At 38.1% G+C, this 21,403-nt stretch overlaps 1 protein-coding gene across 8 annotated transcripts in view; it reads right to left on the bottom strand.

The window, feature by feature from the left end:
• The window catches only part of CDK14 (cyclin dependent kinase 14), a 716,891-nt gene that overhangs the window by 378,220 nt on the left and 317,268 nt on the right, over positions 1–21,403 (bottom strand). For all 8 annotated transcript variants that reach the window (XM_067746465.1, XM_067746464.1, XM_067746468.1 and 5 more), the window contains one exon: positions 3,503–3,582. In XM_067746465.1, coding sequence (XP_067602566.1) covers positions 3,503–3,582 — 80 coding nt within the window. The remainder of the gene's footprint in view (positions 1–3,502; positions 3,583–21,403) is intronic.

A 21,403-nucleotide genomic window follows, 5' to 3' on the forward strand; every position in this document is an offset into this window, starting at 1 on the left:
ATCCTAAATATTTCAAGTTCTACCACTAGGTACACAGAGGAGTTATTGTGCATGGATTTCTAGTATTAATAATAGCAAAAGAGAGTGAGCAACGGTGCTAGCTTTTGCTTCCACACATAAATAGCAGAAAAATAAGACTTATGAAAGGCAAGAGAGCAACAAATAACCAAAACTGCCCAGAGTTTCTTCTTCTTACTATTTGGTCATTTATCTCCATTAAAAATCACTCGGAAGTCAAATTTTATTAGGAAAACGTAAAATATTTTATTCAAAGGAAAATACAATGTCTTCTTGTGATCAGTTCCTTCAGGCCTCAACAATTCTTGTACCATTCATCTCCAGAGCATTCAGAACTCTGAGTTTAAAGACTCCTTGGGAAATCAAAACCATAATGCAGAGGTAGATGGTCCTGATGGCACAAACCAACTCCTGTGTTCCCATCATTAGGTGATGTTACAGATTGAATTGTGTCTCCCAAAATGCATATGTTGAAGTCCTAACTCCACCACCTCAGGATATGATGGTATTTGAAATCGAATTTTTTTCAGAGGTAATTAAGTGAGGTCATTGGACCCTAATCCAATATGACTGGTGTCCTTATAAGAAAAGGAAATTTGGACAAAGGCACAGAAAGAAGATGATGTGAAGACACAGGGAAAAGACAGCCATCTATTCACCAAGAAAGGCTTGAAACAAATCCTTTCTTCATGGCCATCAGAAGGTGGGCCCTGACACCTTGACCTCGGACTTCTAGCCTCCGGAACCATGAGATGCTGTTTGAGCCACTCAGTCTGTGGTACTGTGTTATGGCAGCCCTAGCAAACTAGCATGGTGATGAAAAACAGTCAGGATCAAAACCCAGCTTTCCAGACTCTAATATGAGGCTTTCTAACTCACTACACTGTCTTGCAATTTAGCTCTCTGTTTTCACTCAAAGTTCTCTCCCATAAAAATCTTACCACTTGTTCAACTTGTTAAAGACCATGTTAACATATACTGTTTATGCTGGCCTCTTGTGAGCTACACTTCCACATCACAGAAAGACATTTTTGTATAGATGTCTCATGAACTCAAGCCCCAATGTGTAAAACCCCAATCAACTACTCCACAAAGTTAGTATGGACACTGTTTTATAATCTAAGAAAGTCTAGGTCCAAGATTCAAGTCCTTGGACAAGTCATCTAACCTCTCTGAGCCTCAATTCCATATTAGTAATACGAATTCACAAACAATATAAATTCTACACCCCCCAAAAAAGAACCTTCAAAAGGCTAATGTGAAGGTTAAATTGGATAATAGCCCTTTCAAACTGCAAAGTATTAAAAGCAATTCTCCATGCAATCAAAAACTATTTCTCTCTCTGGCACCATTGTTTTTACTCATTCAAACTCAAAACCATTGATATTTCCCTCTCAAATTGCCTATAACTAATAATTCACCTAGGTTTGGCATTTCTTTCTCAGCAACATCATTTTTTGTCACTGCTTTCTAATAAATCCTCATGATTTCAAATCTGCACTGCTCTGAATGACTGATTTATCAGCTTCTGGCTTCCTCCTTATCTAATCTATATCACATCCTAATATCAGATTTATCCTCCTATACACTCAGCTCAAAAGTCTTCAGAGGCTCTCTAACCCACAGAACCAGGTCCCACCTACACAGCCCTGCATTCTATGACACGACCCGACCCGCAGCCCCGACCCGCAGCCCGGGGCCGGCTCCTAAGCTTATCTCAAGGTTTACCATGTGCCCAAGGGCCTTGCCTCATACCCAGCCAGTATGAACAAACAGATCATCAAAAACTTTAATATAACCCTACTTGCTTCTTCCCTTGAGCTTCCCACTGATGGACCCAACTGTCAAAGCCGGATGCTCTAATATCATTAGGAACTTCCTCTTAACCTTGAATCTGGGAAGGCACCATTAACAAGGTTAGGCTGGTTAATTCTAGTGCACACCCCACATGCTAAGGAGCATGCCTGCTGCCCAGTATCATTTTCCTTCTGCTTCTCTCTTGGCCCAGCAACTCTTTGCCCCTCTCCTACTCTTTAACATTGAGGGTCTACCATAATCAAATTCACAGCTCAATGGGAACCCATTGCTCCATCTCAGCCAGTGGTTTCCAGTCCCATCAGACCAAATACAAATATTTTATTCCTGGAATAAACCTCACTTGAGAGTGATATATTATCATTTTTATATATTACTGGATTCAAGAGGAAATGCCAGGTAGGCAGAAGGATGTGTGAGAATGGAAACAAAGACAGGGTCTTAGCTAAAGAGAGGCATGTGTAGGTCATCATGTTATAGCTGCTATTTAATTCATGAATAAAATCACATGGGAAAGAGTGCTGATTAGAGAAAAGAAGGCCCCTTCCCTGTCCTAAAACTCCATAATATTTAGAGAAGGAGACAACACGAGAGAGAGAGAAAAGCTACCCAATTGGCAAATCTGGTGTTAGCTAAACAGGAATGATAGAAACTAAACTGAAGTGGTATGAAAAGGAGAATGAAAGGTGAGAAAGTGAAACAGAAAGTAGACTTCTTGGGAGTTCCCTGGTGGCCTAGTGGTTAGAATACCAGGCTTCCACTGCTGTGGTCCAGATTCAATCCCTGGTCAGGGAAACAAATCAGACCAGTGACAGACTACATTTAGTTCATCAATATCTTAACAATACTATTGAAGTAAATCTCTGTTATTTATCTTGCTGTGGATCAGCAGAAAAGTAACTGTGGTTCCTTCAATGCAAAAATAAACTGAAGTCTTATTTCAAGACTTGTACTTTTAAAAATGTAGTAGAGGTGAAGCTATTAATACTAAAATTTCTGAAAGTGAACTGAAAAGATCCCACTAATAAAAGAAGGTATTTCATTCTCTTGAAGTAGAGAAACTATGCAGGAAGTAATAAAGCAAAAGACAGAGCAATTTCATCTCATAAAAATTTTAAATTTATATGTATCAAATAACTGTTAAAAAGACTTTTTAGAAAAATGACAGAATGGAAGAAAATATTACAACATACATGATGCTGATATATAAAGAGCATCTATAAATCAGTAAGAAAAACCAATAGAAAATATATTAAAGAACAGGAACAAAAATCAAGAAAGAAGAAATACAAAAGACTAATAAGGTAGCATAATCCCCTCATTTTTAAGAACTTTCCTTAAAAGTCATGAATATAGAGTAACTCTAGATTAATATGTGCGTGGAGCTCTGCAAACAAAATCAGACATGTAAGATTCCTCAGTTAGTGACAGTCTCACCATCAATGCACAGCAGTTTTTTTCTCCACACCTGAGTACATAGCAGGATAGTTTTATTTTATTTAACATGAATTGCTATGATCGTAAGAGGTACTGATTTTTAAATTTCAGTTTACACATTCCAATTAGAAATATAACTAAGAAACGCAGCATATTCAGAGGTGCATAATAGTTAAACAGCTATGGGCATCATGCAAACACAAAAGCAAAGATAACAAGAGAAAATCCCTACCTTCCCTGATAGCTGTGAAAGGTGTACCTTCTTCTTCTTGCAGCCTGATCACCTTCAGGGCTACCAACTTCCCATTTACCCTGGAGAAACAAAACAAAAGATGAGAAGCAAATCCGTGAAAATATGTTCCCGTTATGGTTCTAATTGTCTTCCTTACAATTTATATTTTATGCATTTTTGCACTGAAAATGTCAGGACTCAATTATGCCACCACAACAAGATTAATTTCAGTAAGGCTGGGAATCCTGTATCATCATCATAAATATTCACACTTTAAATATTCACATTTTAAATATTCGCACTTGCATAGTCCAAGATTTAACTGAAGTTTTCTGTGATTCACTCTATGTTCTTTCCAAAATGAAACTAGTGCTTAACAAAAACACCATGTTCGATCAATTATTCACAGATTAATTAAAACTCAAGTCGTCAAAATAACACTCTCCCTTTGTTTCTCCAATAGCGCCTCTGTTTCTTTTGCTGAAATGTCTTTATCTTCAGTCCTAAATTGAAGTCATTCAATCCCCAAGGACGGAAACCTGACACTTAGTCTTCTTCCTTCTCTCTTCCCTCTTCTTTCTCTGTCTGTCTCTGTCTGTCTCTCTCTCAACATCACCCATTCCTCCCTTTTTCACTATTCTTTTTTTACTAGAGCCTCCTAAAATTACATTAGTCTGATTGTGTTTTATAATGCAGTATATCATCAAAATAAAAGTTAAGAATATTTTACTATTACAAAATTACACAAGACCTATCCAAAGCAGATGTTTCTTCTAGACACATTCCAAATGTGTATTAGCTCTAATTAAAAGTAAGATTACGCTAGGCAGGTAACTTTTTATCCAATCTATTCTGTTAATAAAATAAAGACATGATTATCTATATTGGTCTTCTAGTTGACTGCTCTTCTTTCTACCTTGACTAGGCTTACCAACATACTTCCTTAATTAAAATAAGTAAAAGAAACACAAAGCATTTAATGAAAAGTAAATCTCCCCGCCACACCCAGTTCCCACCCTCTGAGGTCACCACTTACCTCAGAGAGGTAACTTAGCTTAACATATATACTTAACACACACACACACACAAATGGTAATATGGCATACAGGGTACAGTGTATATTATTTTTATCACTCGATATACTTTGGTGACTTCCTCATAAATTCATAGAAAATTGTCTCTTGCTTTTCAAAGACCACAGGGTGTTCCTTTGTATGAGTGTAGTATGCTTAATTTAACGCCAGTCCTCTACTGATAGGCATTTAGCAGGTTCCCAATTTTTGGCCATAAAACAATGATATAATAAATATTCTTGGACATAATTTCATCCATGTAAAAATACATCTGTAAGACAAATTCCTAAAAGTAAAATGTGGATGGACCTAGAGTCTGTCATACAGAGTGAAGTGAGTCAGAAAGAGAAAAACAAATATCGTATGCTAACACATATATATGGAATCTAAAAACAAAAAAAAAAGGTCACGAAGAACCTAGGGGCAGGACAGGAATAAAGTCGCAGACCTACTAGAGAATGGACTTGAGGACACGAGGAGGAGGAAGGGTAAGCTGGGACGAAGTGAGAGAGTAGCATGTACATATATACACTACCAAATATAAAATAGATAGCTAGTGGAAAGCAGCCGCATAGCACAGGGAGATCAGCTCAGTGCTTTGTGACCACCTAGAGGGGTGGGATAGGGACGGTGGGAGGGAGGGAGACACAAGAGGGAAGAGATATGGGGATATATGTATATGTATAGCTGATTCACTTTGTTATCAAGTAGAAACTAACACACCATTGTAAAGCAATTATACTCCAATAAAGATGTTGGGGAAAAAAAAAAAAAGTAGGGTGTGGACAGGCAAAAAAAAAAAAAATGTGTATCTCTAAATTCTAACTCTGATGACACTGAGAAATTATCCTACGTACAGGCTGTACCAATTTATACAACCTATAGAAGATAGGAGCTCCTGTTTCCCCTTTACCAGTATATACTATGTTATCAACCATTGATTTTGCCAATCTGATAGGTGAAAAATGGTTTCTTACTGCAATTTAAATTGCAACCAAAAATCTTTAGAGGCTATGGAATAAGCAAAGGAGAGCTCGTGTGGCCCAGAGAATCCAGTGCCTGAGTCTGAAATAAAGAATTTGAATGTCTCTTTGTAAAGAACTGCAACCAATTGGTCTGTTTTCGATTAAAAAAAAAAAAAAAAAACTGCCACAGGCACAAAGGTCAAGGGAATCATCACAGCTCAACCATCCTAGTGGTATCCCTCATCAAACGGATTGTTGAAATATAGTATTGGTTACAGTAGTCAAAGGACATCCAGTTATAACGCTCCACAATGTGCCGTCTCCTCAAGGCTAGGAGTCATGTTTATTTTCCCTTGTGTCTCTCAGCTGGGAGGACAGGCCTGCCGCTTTTCTGCTCTGCAACTCTCCTCTCCTGAGTACATCACCTTGATTTTCTTCTAATCCTGATTATGCTCTAGGTACCCAGGTGCAAGCAAAAAATTAATATTCACATGGGGTTCAACTGGTGAGTGTGACTTGTGCTGGCCATTTTGCCCTTTATGACTAAGGGAGGCCTCTGGCAGGGCTTGGGGCTGGGATGCAGTCAGTACTCACATCTGCACAGATTTTCTCAGCCCAGCTGAGCTCGTCACTGGCTCCCTGAGGAGGCAGGAACTGATTCCAGAAACTGCTTGGAATTTTGCCTTCATTTATCGATATTCTCCCCTCACCCATTAAAAACACATACAAACTTCTTCCCACAAAGCTTTTCCCTTTCCCTTGAGATCACTGGCTTGCACATACCGTGAACTGAATTCTAGAATACAGGAATTTGTGATTTTGGAAGGCTATCTGCTTAAAACACACTCTGAAACCATGAAACTATGAGTCCCCTGTAATACACTGAAAGGAGAAGAACCTTTAATTGAACCAGCACTCATGCTTTAAATGCAACTAGAGAAGGAACACCTTTAAGCAATCTCGTAGGCTAGTGTGCATTATTTTTGTGGTGAAAAAAATTTTGAACATATTTACTATGATAAACTGCATAAAAGAATAAGATCCAAGTTAATGGGATCCTGATTCTGAAGCACAACTCTCCGTGAGTTAAAACCTCCAACTATCAATTTCTTATAGTTATGATAATCACAGCAGTTAAAGGCATTTAGATTTTATGTATTACATCATATGAAACTAAAAAATTCCTTAAAATTTATACTAGATTATTAGCTCCAGGAGAATACAGAAAAGGAACTCTTTTTCTGTTTTGTTAACTGTTACAAGCCTAATGCCTAAAACTGTCTGGCACAGAGTAGACTCTCAAAATACTTTTTTTTTTTTTTTTTTGCGGTACGTGGGCCTCTCACTGTTGTGGCCTCTCCCGTTGCGGAGCACAGGCTCCGGACGCACAGGCTCAGTGGCCATGGCTCACGGGCCTAGCCGCTCCGTGGTATGTGGGATCTTCCCGGACCGGGGCACGAACCCATGTCCCCTGCATCGGCAAGCAGACTCTCAACCACTGCGCCACCAGGGAAGCCCTCAAAATACTTTATTGACTGAATATTAATAATGTTAATATACTGATATTTCTTTCCTCATACCTATAAGTATCTCAAGAATAAAGTATAAAATTATTATTTTCAATAATTTCAAAAATATAAAATTTATAAAAAGATTTCAATATCTTCTTTCATGTTTATTTGTTTTCTTTTTTCAAATTAAAGGTTCAGTCTCTTTGTTTTTGATGATGCATGAAGATATAGAAAGTTTTCATTTCCTTAAGATTTTAGAATTTATAGAATGCTTTGTTAATTAACCTTTTTCACCCAACAGACATGTTTCAGAACCCTCACTATCTTTAATAATCTGAGCCCAGACTAGTAACCAGTATTTCCCTCTTCTCCAACTGCTTCATTGGTTTCCCATTAAGAACCATATTGATTATCAAATAGCCTCTAACCTAAGAGTCATTGTGACTCTCTTTTCTTAATTAGTTTTTCTCTACATGTCTAGACACTCACCAACTACTGAATCCCTCAGTTATAAAGTCTAGAAAAAACATAAGTCACTGGCTCCACTTTTGGAAAAGGTACCTTTTGAAAAAATAACATTACACATTTTCTAATATTCTACCTTTGGGGCATATTTTTTTAACTTTAGTACCGACTGAAACACTTCAAATTCTAAGTGACGAACTCTAACAAAATGTCATTTTTTTAGAGATATCAAAAGAAGATACCTATTATTCTATGAAAAAATAAACATGGTATCTAATAATTACCTTGTATGGTTTAAACTATTTTATTAAGTATTCAAAACACATACTTCAAACATTGAAGTTCTTTAGAATAATTACAAAATTCAAATTGAATCAATAAATTAGAGCTGTTTACAGGAAAACACTGAAGATTTCTCTTTAACAGTTTTATTAATTAAATCAAAGGCTAATAAATAGAAGGTAATCAAGGCTTGATTGGCAATGGAAACATTAATTCAGGTAAATAATATAGCAAAAAAAATGCTTTCAATTGTGTTAATATCACCACAGAACTTTCTATTGGAGATATTGCCAGGTTTGTGTCTAGTTATTCTAAGCTATCTAGGGAGCTGTTTTAATTTCAGAGATTCTTTACTATTTTCTAATTCTTCCAACCACTGCCTTTCCCAGCGTGTCCTCACTGTGAAGCTCACTTCAGGCCCAAGGACAAGTGACACTGCTTTAGTCCGCATGTCACACAGGAACAGCTGTCAACTGCATCAGGAGGAAAAGCCAGGGGAACATCCGAGCACAGAGCTATCCACGCACAGACATGGAGAGGCTGGCTGTCCTGGCAAAGCCACACTAGAGTGGATCCAGCTTTCAAACCGGTCCTAACCACAGATCCAAATCTCTGCCAACTTCAGAAATTCTGTCCACAAATCTATGTGCCCTAAGTTTGTAAATAATAAAATGATCTTGTGTGGATTACGCACGATCGAGAAGTTTTGAATAAGGAGCACAGCCTACTCATTTTTTCATGCATTTGTTACTTTAACATTTTGTGAACCCTATGAAGGAAAACTCGCCACTTAGGGTAAACTTGTCCGGCTCAAAAGACGATGCACAAAGAGAATTTCCTTACAGACAGTCCTCAAAGGAAAGCCTAAAGGTTTTCTATCACATTAGTTACCTCAAATTCATAAGATAACTTAGTACAATAAAACAAAATAACAAATATTATCTAGGTCATCTTTGAAAATACTGTTCATGTGCTTACACCTAGAAGAAATTACGTGTAGAGGACATAAAGGAAATTAAGGCAATACACCTACAAGAAATTTAATATACTCTGGTAAATTTAATATATTCTGCCTCTCTCTTCCATTATGATTTTGTCTCAAGAGAAACTGCTATGGAAAACAATACTGAGTGCAGGGAGATACAATGGTTTTGTTTCCTTACTGTATTGGTTTAGAAGCAATACAAGGAAATGTAGTTACTACTGAGGGAGTGACAATGGCAAGGTGGAGTACGTCAAGGACAATATTTTGAGCTGAACTTATGAATTTTTGGCAAAGTCATTAAAAACATTTTAAAGGTTTTACCATTAGTGCTTCTTTTATTAATTCCCTCTTAGGACACTGTTGGAACGCTGACTATACTGTCTCACATACACACTTCAAAAATTAAAAACAACTAAATATTCATGGCCTTGCTATTTCCACCTAAATTCAATTTATATTCAGGTATAAATGAGAAATCATCTCAATACTATTTAACCTCTGATATTCTGAAATATTCTAAAAGTGTTATCTACAATACTTTATTCTGGAAAAGTAAATTTAGAATTTCAAGGTAACTTGTCAGTAATCACACCTCACCCTAATTTTTTTTTTTTTTTGCGGTACGCGGGTCTCTCACTGTTGTGGCCTCTCCTGTTGTGGAGCACAGGCTCCGGACGCGCAGGCTCAGCGGCCATGGCTCACGGGCCCTGCCACTCCGCGGCATGTGGGATCTTCCCGGACCAGGGCACGAACCTGCGTCTCCTGCATTGGCAGGCGGACTCTCAACCACTACGCCACCAGGGAAGCCCTCACCCTAATCTTTATCAATATAATGCAGAGAGAAGAGGAAAAAGACTAATGCCATTTCTGTTAAATTAATTTCTTTAAAAAAAAATCCAAAGATTTATAAGAGAATAGCATAATGGCTACTTATTAGGATGTGATTAATAATGCAAAAAGTCTAATGATTTAATGTACTGAGAAAAAGGGTGTGCTCAACCAACAATTATTATGAGTTTGTACATTTGACAAAATATTGATAATGATGTTTTATTAAATGTAAAACCTCATAATACTTTGAAACATAAAATTAGAGGAATATATATTGTTCATGGGAGAAAATAAAATAATTACATTTCAATAATTTAAAACTTGTACCTTTCCAAAAATAAAATCTGTCAATAAAGGATTTGAGAGTCGTATTACCTTAAAAAGTAGAAGTAACCTCAGTGATCATTCAAGCTCCTGAACAGACAAAAAAATCCTGACTGGCTTGATTGTCTTTGTCCTCCCACTCCCTGGAGCAAAGTAGCTCCTCAAGACTTTGGTGGAACTCAACCCCTCTAAAATACCCAAATTACTTAGTCCTTTTTTACGCTGAGCCAAAATTTGCTTCCTGTAACTTCTACTCTCTGATTCCAGGTCTGAGTCCACCAAGACTAAACTAAATGCTCTTCCACAAGACAGCCCTGCCCTTAATTAAGTTTTAATATCCTGCCTCCTAGTCAACAAATACTAATTGAGAGACTGTGATTTTGTGCTTGGCATAAAGAATAAACAACCCAGACATGGTCCCTGCACTTAAGTCTCACCGAGGAGACAGACGTAAAACATATAACTACAAAGACGGCTGACATACACCAAAGGGAGACAGGAGGTGCTCGCTCTTCAAACACGGGACAATTTAAGCATCACTAAACTAATACCTGTGATTGAAAGGAATTAAATATGTTTAAATCAATAAGTTTATAATGAGACTTTAAAAGAAACTCATGAGTCACATTTGGAGAGTACTACGGAACCATCTCATTAGTTTAAAAACTGTTAAAGAGAATATGTCAAGCATTTACCTTCCCTTTTCATATACTTTCGCATACACTGTACCTCAGTGTAAACAGATAGTTCATAAGTGAAGCTCCCCTGCATAGATGCACTGCATGTAACAAATGAAGAGGTAATGAGAGAATTTGAGTATCACCATTAATGGTTCCTAAAGTCACAAAAAGAAGCTACCAGATATTATGTGCCCCCTGATGGAAGCATTCATCCCCCTCAATGGAATCAATCCAACTGGAATCTGACCACAACCAAATCTAACTACTTATTTCAAGGAGATAAGGGAACAAGTTAAATAACACCATTGGGATATAATCAGAAAACTCCGGACTACAGGAAACCATAGGGAAATGAACCTGTTTCTTCAACAAATGAATTTCAAGAAAAAAAGGAGGGGAGAACCCATAGATTAAAAGAGAGAGATGAACTAACGGCAATTAATTGCAATGTATGGACCCGATTTTATCTTGATTCCAACAAAGTTTAACACTGACTATATATTTGATGATAAAGAAATCGTTAATTTTTTTACATGTGATAATGGCATTATGGTTCGGTGTTTTAAAATAGAGGCCTTATCTGTTAAAGAAAAAATTATAAAATGAAATAATATGATGTTTGGGGTTTGCTTCAAAATAATTGGAAGGAATGAATACAGATGAAACAAGATTAGACACAGGTTGTCAGTGTTGGAAACTGATGGGGGTTTATCAAAACTCCATAAGAAGTTCTTTAAAAATTAAAAAACATACCCAATACAAGTTGGGATAAATGCAATGAAGGAAAATCACAGCATGCCATAAAAAAGATAAAGAACCTATTTTAATGATACTAATGAACTTATTTACAAAACAGAAATAGACTCACAGACACAGAAAACAAACTTATGGTTACCAAAGGGGAAGCGGGGGTGGACAGGGATAAATTAGGAGTTTGGCATTAACATATACACACTACTATGTATAAAATAGATAACCAACAAGGACCTGCTGTATAACACAGGGAAATATATTCAATATCTTATAATAACCTATAATGGAAAAGAATCTGAAAAAGAATATATATACGTGTGTACAACTGAATATCTTTGCTGTACACCCGAAACACTGTAAGTCAACTATACTTCAATTAAAAAAAAAAAAAGAAGAACCTATTTTAGATTAGACAGGGAAGGATTCTCTGAAAATGTGACATTTAAGCTGAAACAAGAAATATAGAAGAGTAAGCAAAGAACATTCCAGGCAGATGGAACAACCTGTACAAAAGCCCAGGGGCAGAGAACACAATGTGTTAAACAAAGCTATAAGAAAGAAAGAGTGGCTGGAGCTTGTTGACCGGCAGGGGGTAGGAGAGGGGGACGTGCAGAGAGGGACAGGAGAGCCAGATCATGCAGGCCCTTAAGGGCCACAGAAAGGACTGATTTAAAAAAAAATCACCGGGAAATCTTAAGAAAGGGGATAATATGATTAAATTGTGTGTCTGCAGCTCCCTCACTATCGTGTAGAGAACAGCCTGAAGGAGCACAATAGTGGGAGCAGGGAGGGTGGTCAGGCAGCTACTACAGTGGTCCAGGGGAAAGATGGTAGTCACAAAGTACCAGGGTATTGGTAAGAGCAATGGGGAAAAGGAAAACAATATTCTGAAGACAGAATCAAGAGACTCAGGATAAACTGAATTGGGCATAGGGCAAGTGGTAAAGGATGACTCCAAACGTCCTGACTTTAGTTTCTGTGTGGATGGAGGCACGTGTACTGACTCAAGGGAAACTAAAGAAGAAGAGATTTAGACAGAGAATCAAGAGTCCTATTTGGGAGGATCTTAGTCTAGACATAGAAGTTTAGGCTAGACATAAAAACTTGTGAGCCATTTGGAGGACTTCAAGGGAAGCAATAACTTCAAGAGAGAGCCAATTTTCTGTTAAAGCAGAAGTAAACACTCCGAAGAAAGTCGAACACACGTAAGCATTTGTAAATCAGAAAACAGTATTCTAGATCTAGATCTAGACAACATAAAAAGAGCCTGAAGGACATGGGGACGGGACAGAGTAGGAGATACAGTGCGAAATACGGGGGTGAGGTCTGAAAGATAATAAACCACCAGGGCGTTTTATACCATGCCTGTGGTAAACAGTGGTGGGAGGCAGAGGAGCTTCCATCCTGACAGCCTCTGGAAGCAGGTAGAGTAGGGACTGCTGTTTTGGCTGCCCTCTGCGTGCATCAGGCAAGGCCTGGAGCTGGCACCTGCCTCTGTGGCTGCACAGAAACCAAGGTACAGGTTCTCACCCCTGACTACATTTTTAAATCAACTGGAAAGCTTTAAAACATACCCATGCCTGGCTCCACCCCTGATTTAGTTGGTGCAGTGTGGGGTCCTAGCATCCGTATTTTTTAAAAACATCCTGAGTGACTGTAAAGTGTAACCAGGGTTGAGAACCACTGTGTTAAATAAGCCTTCAGGTTCCGACATCACGTGCTCGTTGTCTTTCTTCCTTTGTCTGGTCTCTCCAACACTGAAGTCTCCTTTTTCTCGGTAAACGTTCAAATTTTTTCAACTATTTTGAGCGCCCTCACAGTCCTAGTTGCAAGCCTTTGGTAAGTCGGGGCTGATTAACCCCTTGTGAAATGTGCTTGCCAAGGTGTACACACTACCAGATGTGGTCTGATAAGTGCTGAGTGGACTGGGAGACTGCCCTGCCCCATTCCAGAAACTCGACTGGTACTCATTTGGCCTCAGCATGTATTCGCCTGTGATCAGCACAAAACACTATTAACTCATGGATCTTGCCAACAATTAAAACCCATGAGTTTTCTTCATGGGCCCCGCAATCACACCATCTCTAACTTGCCCTAGGCCTAATAATTCACTTTTTAAACATAATTTCAGGAGTTTGATTTATTCCTAATAAGATTCCAACTTGTCAGCAGCAACCAACTGCTCAAACCTCTCCTGTCTAAATTCTAATCTTGTTTTTGACAAGCACTGGCTAACTATCCTTCTGTGTGTCCTTCTCTGAGGTAGCATAGAAACACTGAACAGGATGAGGTCCAGGGCAGTGCTCTTGGACATCACACTCTTGACACATACCCCATCCACCTTTGGGGGACGTGGCTTCATTGACTGTCTTCTCTTTCTCTCTCTTTTCCCCCCTCCCTCCTTCCCTTTTCACTTTCAAACTCTCTAATCCAGCCCTTCCTCTCCATGGCCCTCTGTCCCAAACCACTGCACTGACCTTCTGCCTCTACCATTGGACTGTGCTGGAAAATCTGCATGTGGCACACAGTTAGAGCTCCATGGTGAACAAATGAGTCAACCCTTTACCACGTAACAGAGGTACTAAGAAACCCTACCACTCTTACCAACCTGTTTTAAATCCACTGCCAGAAACAGCGCATCACTCAACTGTCGATGGCTCTCTTATCTACCAGAACATAATCAGAACATTTACCCATGTTTGAAAAACAAGCAGATACCCAGCATCTACAGTGTTCCAGTCCACTAGCTTAACAATCTCATCAGAAAGAGGAATTAAGGTTATTTAGGTATGACATAATTTTTTTATGAACTCCTAGATCATTATTTTTCTTCCTATTTTGATTTACTCAGAAATAATCTGAGTGATAATCTGTCCTAAAATTTTCCACTGGAGGAGGGGAAATGAGAAAGGCATGCAGGGAGGAAGCCACACCATTTCCATCTTCTTCTGTGAACATTTGGACATCTCAAGGCTGCTAATGTCGCTACAATTTTTCATAGTTCCTCAAAGATGACTAACAATTATGGGACAATCTCAACTCCCAATTTCTATAAAAGTCTGTGAAACAGTCGTCTCAGGTCTTAAATCAGAACTCCTTAGAAAAACATAGTACTGTCAGACTTCCTAAGACATTTGATAATTTAATTCACTCCTATGTTTGCTTTGCACTTCAGTGCTTAAAGCAAACTCTCCTTGGTAGAAATGTAAGCAAAACAGAAGGTAATTTGTACTGGTTTCTACCCCAATAGCATCTTTTGTGTGTAAACTTCAACCTAAGCTTTTCCTGAGTTACTGATGCTTCCTCTCCTTCCCTCACTCAGCTGGATTGTACTGTGGTTATCTGGTCTGATATTTGTTTGCATTTGAGAGACTTTTATCATCCATGTTCATACATTAACCTTCCAGAGTTTTAGGGCAAGGGGTTATACATGTGTCGGTATTCTTCTGGAATACCTCCAGTTACAAGGAACCATTCTGGGGAGAGCAAAAAGTCACATGCATACAGCCCTTGAGGAGATTACCAGCCAAAGAAGAAATAAGATAGTATCAAACAACTAAAATGCATAATAAACAAAGGTAAGTTTCTTTAAAAAAAAAAAAAGATAAGCAAAGTTATCAAAGACAAAGAATGGAAGAATTGTTAACTTATCAAGAAAAGGCAGGAAGCATAGAAAAGATGCCCAGGACACCCATAGATGTAAAGGTGGTTGGTTATACTACCCCTAAAATTACTAGAGAAGAGCCGTATTTATTTGATGAGATGGGAGGGTTTCATAAAAAGTAAGTAGGGCTTCCCTGCTGGCGCAGTGGTTGAGAGTCTGCCTGCCGATGCAGGGGACACGGGTTCGCGCCCCGGTCCGAGAAGATCCCACATGCCGCAGAGCGGCTGGGCCCGTGAGCCATGGCCGCTGAGCCTGCGCGTCCGAAGCCTGTGCTCCGCAACGGGAGAGGCCACAACAGTGACAGGCCCGCGTACCACAAAAAAAAAAGTAAGTAAAATGTAGTTTATTATGAGAAGTTTTTAGAGATTGATTTTTCACACATAGTGAGATTTGAAGCTTCCTGTATTAGTTAGTTCTATAAGTTTTCAGCTGTAACATACAACAATTCATATCCCTAAACATACATCTCTATACACTCATATGCACTGAAAACTAGGAATTAAAGGATAGTGTGAAGGTAAAGAAAAAGAAGAAGTAGGAGAGTTTTTTTGTGTTGTTTTTCTCTAGTCCCGTTTTCAAGCACACTTGTGTGGGGAAACATATTACTGAGGTCTTTGGAAAGGCTGCATTTTATATTTCTAGAGAAATCAAATGTTCTACTTCTGAGGTCAAGTTGCCACTTGAAATAGATTTTTATCTTCAGTAGCTTTTTTTCCCCATAGAAAATGCTTCAAACAAGCAGAAAAGAAATGGATATACTTCTTGATGATATTATCATTTTTCCCTATCTTGGATTACCTATTATCTTCTGGGTAATTCTTACATGCTATATCTTATACTACATCCAAAAATAAAAATAATTCACAATTCTCTGTTTTAAAAGTCTAACTACAGCACCACAATCACAGTGAGTCATTACATGAGCTGGGATTAAAGAAAAGAGGATGAAGTCCGATGCTCAACCTTACAGCATTTCAAGCTTCCTGGTTCAAAGGTATGTTTAAAGCATGATGTTCCCATTTCTCTAGCAGAGTTGTAAATGCTCCCCTTCCTCTAGTAGAGACATACATATTCAGCATCATGAGAGAGAGGTCAAGCTTCCACTCTCAGGAAAAAAGCATCTCCAAATAAGTTAATTGAGATGCACCAAAAAGCATGTCACTGATTCACCAAGAGACTTTGAAGAGTCCCCAAATACTCACTGCCAAGTGATGTTAACCACAGAGATCTTGCATTTTCCATTCAAACACAGCCTCACAAAATCAAGTGAAGTTTGGAACAGCAGGATAAAACAAAGGAGCCCAGGAGAGCCATTAAGGTAGGGGTATTCAGAGTTCAAACCATTCTCAACCCATTCTCCCATTCTAATAAAGATGCACGCACGCACGCACGCACACACGCGCACACACACACACACACACCCCACACACATACCTCCAGTTTATGTTACAAACAGGACAGCAAGCTACCATTTTCTTTTTTCATTTGGCTGCAATGGCCCATGAAGAATCAACAAAGAAAATGATTATAAATACACAGCAGCTTGGTTAAAGGACTAGGGGACTTATATCAAGTCATAAGGATTATGAGCGACTTTAATTTGCTCCAATTAAAATATATTACTTTCATAATTATAGAACATATGTCATTGTTAAATACCTTTTAAATGAAACTTTAAGATAATATCAAGCAAAGCCAAATGTATCTAGTTTGATTTGTCTTTTATGACAAAAAGGACTGGAGAAAAATGCTATAGCATCATGAATTACCTAAAAGACTGTACTCCAAAAATAAAAGTGACACACTAAGGTGGACTGCTTTATATGCAAGCAGAGTGTCAAACTAAAAAATGATTCGATTAACTATAAAGTTGAAAACAATCGACCTACACATGTTGAAGAGCAGGGTTTATATTAACTCATATATAAGTAAAGAGCTGATTACATAAAGAACGACCTTTATAAAAATCATATATAATTGGTATGATAAGACCTATGCTAGTATTACTTCCAAACCCTAGCAACAGAGCCAGAGTACAAATTAGTCAGTCTGATTTGGAGTAAGATGACTTTATATACAGCCAATAAGTTTAAGATCAAGACAGCTGTCTTTAATTCAAAACTAGCACTCATGTTAAATAGCCCTACTGTTAAAGCACCTATAGTGTGGCAGGCCTTCAACAAGGACTTGAGATCACTACAGCACCTCTGTGTGGTAGATACTATGGCTATCTCCACTTTACGAAGAATCTGAGGCACAGTTCTAAATCACACAGCTAGAAGCAGTAGATCCACAGTTTGGTCCTAGGAGACTAGGCTTCACAGCCATACTCATAAATTCTCTGTGGAGTAGCAATAATTAAAGTGTGAACCACAGAAGAAAGGTGTGTGGTTCACACCCTCCTATTTCCCCTTCATTCAAAAGAGGCACTCTGCTTATACCAGACACTTGTGATCAAATTACTTACTCTCAAAGCAATGTCATTCTTCTTTGCGTTTTCTAATAATGTTTTATAAAACTCAAAATAAATCAATATATTTTAGAATGGCATTAATAAGTCTTAACCTAATTATAAAAGTAATGCATGCTTATGGCAGAATAGTTGGAAAATACAGAAAAAAAATTATTTTAAATAAAGTTTTTTATTTTATTTATTTATTTATGGCTGCATTGGGTCTTTGTTGCTGTGCACGGGCTCTCTGTAGTTGCAGCGAACGGGGGCTACTCTTTGTTGCGGTGCACGGGTTTCTCATTGCACTGCCTTCTCTTGCTGCGGTGCACCGGCTCTAGGCGTGCGGGCTTCAGTAGTTGTAGCACACAGGCTCAGTAGCTGTGGCTTGTGGGCTCTAGAGCGCAGGCTCAGTAGTTGTGGCTCATGGGCTTAGTTGCTCTGCGGCATGTAGGATCTTCCCAGACCAGGGATCAAACCCATGTCCCCCGCCGTGGCAGGTGGATTCTTAACCACTGTGCCACCAGGGAAGTCCCAGAAAAATTTTTACATCAACAATAATCCTACTATTCAGTGATAAATTCTTCAACATATGTATGTATCTTCTAGACTTTTTTCCTATGTGTAGATTTTTATAAATGGTATCCTACCATATTTGGTCATCTACTTTTTTGTTATGGTTTAATAATATATATTTTTACTGGATGGGCTGAGAAAAGAACCCAGGAAGCCTCAAGTTCAAACAAGCTCACACTTTCCTTTTAAGGAAAATGGCCCCAGGACTTCTTTATTTCATAAAATCTCATGACTCTTGTATTTTGATTTATTGGTGAAAGCAACCCTGCTAGCCAAGCAATAGAGGCCTGAATGTGGAGACAGTATATGGGGTTGACAGCCACAGGGGGCAGAGGTGGGGTGGCCAGCAGGGCCTATGGGGCACAGGATCTCTGAGTCGCCCTGGCCGGAATTCAGTCTTCTGGGAGTGCTGCAACCCAGTGACAGGAAACAATCACTCAAATCATCTCCAGGATAGACACTCTAGCAGGTTTTACTCTATGAACCCAGATATAGAACCTTACACTCAGAAAAACTGAAACCCATGATAATCAAATGTATAGCTGAAGAAAGAACTTCATACGTCCTGACTACAAATCTCTACTCCCAAGGGCCATATGTCAAAGTATCTTCTCACACTTAAAGGGCCTGATGAGAGCATTCCTAAACATTTTCCCCAATCATTACATAGTTAACGTTTGTTAAGTATCTATTAATAGCACTGTAACAGGTGCTGAAGAATAAGTTATATACATACGATAATATGTTACATACATATGAGGTAAAGGAGATATCAAGCAAGGCAGTAGCTGAATTAGGAAAAAGAAGAAAAAAAATATTCTGACATTTGTTAAAACAGTAAGATTTTATTCAAGACTATTGCAACAGTGGAGACAGATATAGGGCTCAACTCTGAATACCACAAGAACAAGTGGGGATTTATAGCCAAGTAGCAGGTTAGGGGATCATTGGTGGATGGAAAATTACTAAGAAGAGACATCACAGGTAGGGGATTCATGCTAAACTCACCTAACAAGATTCCTGCTGCATACAGGCCAGAGCCATCAGATATCAAGGACGGGGGGATTTTCTCTAAATTGACTTAGCAGGATTCTTGCTAAAACTGGGTTATGCAAGTCTGGCAAAGGACAGGGGTGGAGGGGTGGGGGTGAGGCAAAGTCAGGGCCTAGTCAAGAAGAGGGCTTAGAGGAGTATAACTGAAGTTTATTCAAAGAGAGTATCTTGTCAGAAGCCAGGAAAGTTTCATAGTATGAGTGGGACTTGAAGATGGGATAGGATGTGGACATGTAGAAAGGGGAGGCAAGCTAGTTACACAGAGGGATCTATCATAAACAGAGGTGCAGAAGGGGTGGGGACAGGCACATTTAAAGTACAGAGAGTAGAAACTAGGGAAGCAGTAGGACATAAGGAAAGAAAAGTAGACTCGAGAGGGATTTTGATGCCAGGTCCACTACAAAATTGATCCAATAAAGTAATTAGATATTTGATCTTGTTAGACACCAATATTTTCATTACCTGCCTACATTTTTTTTAGGGTAGAGCTTTGAATGAAGCAAAAGCTAATATGTCAACAACGTTCTTTTGAAGCTAAACATACATTTTTATTCCTAATCAACAAAGGTAAATTAACTGAGCTTATAAGTCTACTAACTATAGCTCCATGATATAAGCAGATTAAAGCAGACTATAAAGTGAATATATTTACAAATATAAATTAAAACACACTAAAAATTAATAAATTTCCAGGATTTACATATTATAGTTACATATATATATATAACTATAAAATATTTGGTGGCAAATCTTTACTGCAATGACAAAGAAAGCCTGAATACACAATTTGTTAAATCCAATTATGCTACTTCCAGGGCTTTCCAAGCAATAACATGTGTGTTTAACACATCAAACAGGACATTAGCATCCTTTTTTCTACAGAGCAATTTGTTTTGCTAGGTTTAGGGGTACAAAGTAAGGAAAACTGACAAGGTCTTAAAAGGCTATTCCGTCATGCTAAGGTTCGGCCACCAAATCTAGTTCCAAGAAATCTAATTTCTACTCAGTGAGACGACATAATTTAGCCATTTTGGGGAGAAACCATGTTCATGGCTTTAGTGGAGTCTGGCTTCAATAACTGCACGCATGAATGAATGAAGTCAACTATCTCAAACAAGGACTAAACAAGTAACAGCTAGAGATAGGACAGATTACATCAGCTCTCCCTGACAGAACAATTTCTGGAACTACTAAGAAATCCCCAAACTCAGCTTTCCTAAATGTCTCTCCTTTGTGTTATCAATCTTCTCAGTCCTTATAGAAAGCCATCTGAAATGATTTTCATTTAAGATCAAGGTGAGTGTTTGAGGGTAAAGTCCCTGACTTCAGGGGAAACATACACTCAAAAGCAATTAAATATTTGCTGGGTTTTCACCTACAATGAGGGATGAATGCAACTGCCATGACTCTTTTCCAACTGAAGCAGATGGGAAATCATCAGTAGTCATCCAATTGAAGAACTCTTCCATAACAGCACCTTATTTACAAATCCTAGCCCAGAACATAAAAGAGACTTTAGCTAGTGTAACATGTTACCTTAAAGTGAGTTTAAAAAATCGTATGTCTGTAAATTGGGTAAATTAAATACATACACCTAAATCTTTCTGTCAAAGAGCTGCAGATATTTGTTCACTTGCAACTATCATTTTCCTCTTTTCTAAGATTTATACTCTTTTCTTCTTTAAAAAAATAGAATGTAGCTATATAAAAAATGCAAGTAAAATGGACCCTAGAAAACTAATGTCCTGTGTCCATGGTAGATAAACAACTTGGTCTGGTTATAACCCACAGGATTGCCTTTCCTTTTTTCTTTGTTTTTAAATACTCAAATATTTAAAGAAAAATTTTTCTTCTTTTTAACCATGATCTTAAAAATCCAGACCACTAATTAGTCAGCTGGACTCAGTTTACGAACTTCAGAAAGTGAGAGAACATAATTAATCATGTATCAGGTAAGCATACAATCATTATGCTCATAGCTTACTCATTTTGAGTGACTAAGGAGAAAATATGACCAAATTATATGAGACTTGAAAAAACAGGGAGGTTTACTCATTTTGGATATACGGAATGACTCCAACTCTGAAGTACAGTAAGAAAGTGACAGATGAGAAATGGAGACATCCATGTTTTCAGCGCAGCATGTTACTACTCAGGGGTATAAACTTACACCCATCTTTCAACCTGTCAACTCAACTTTCTCCAACTTTCAAAGACAATCTCTGCTACCTCTTTGTATTTTCTTTTTCATATATATACACATATATGAATATCTGTATATTCATATGCT

This window comes from Pseudorca crassidens, chromosome 8, assembly GCF_039906515.1.
Source record: "Pseudorca crassidens isolate mPseCra1 chromosome 8, mPseCra1.hap1, whole genome shotgun sequence".
In the NCBI taxonomy this organism is placed as follows: domain Eukaryota; kingdom Metazoa; phylum Chordata; class Mammalia; order Artiodactyla; family Delphinidae; genus Pseudorca; species Pseudorca crassidens.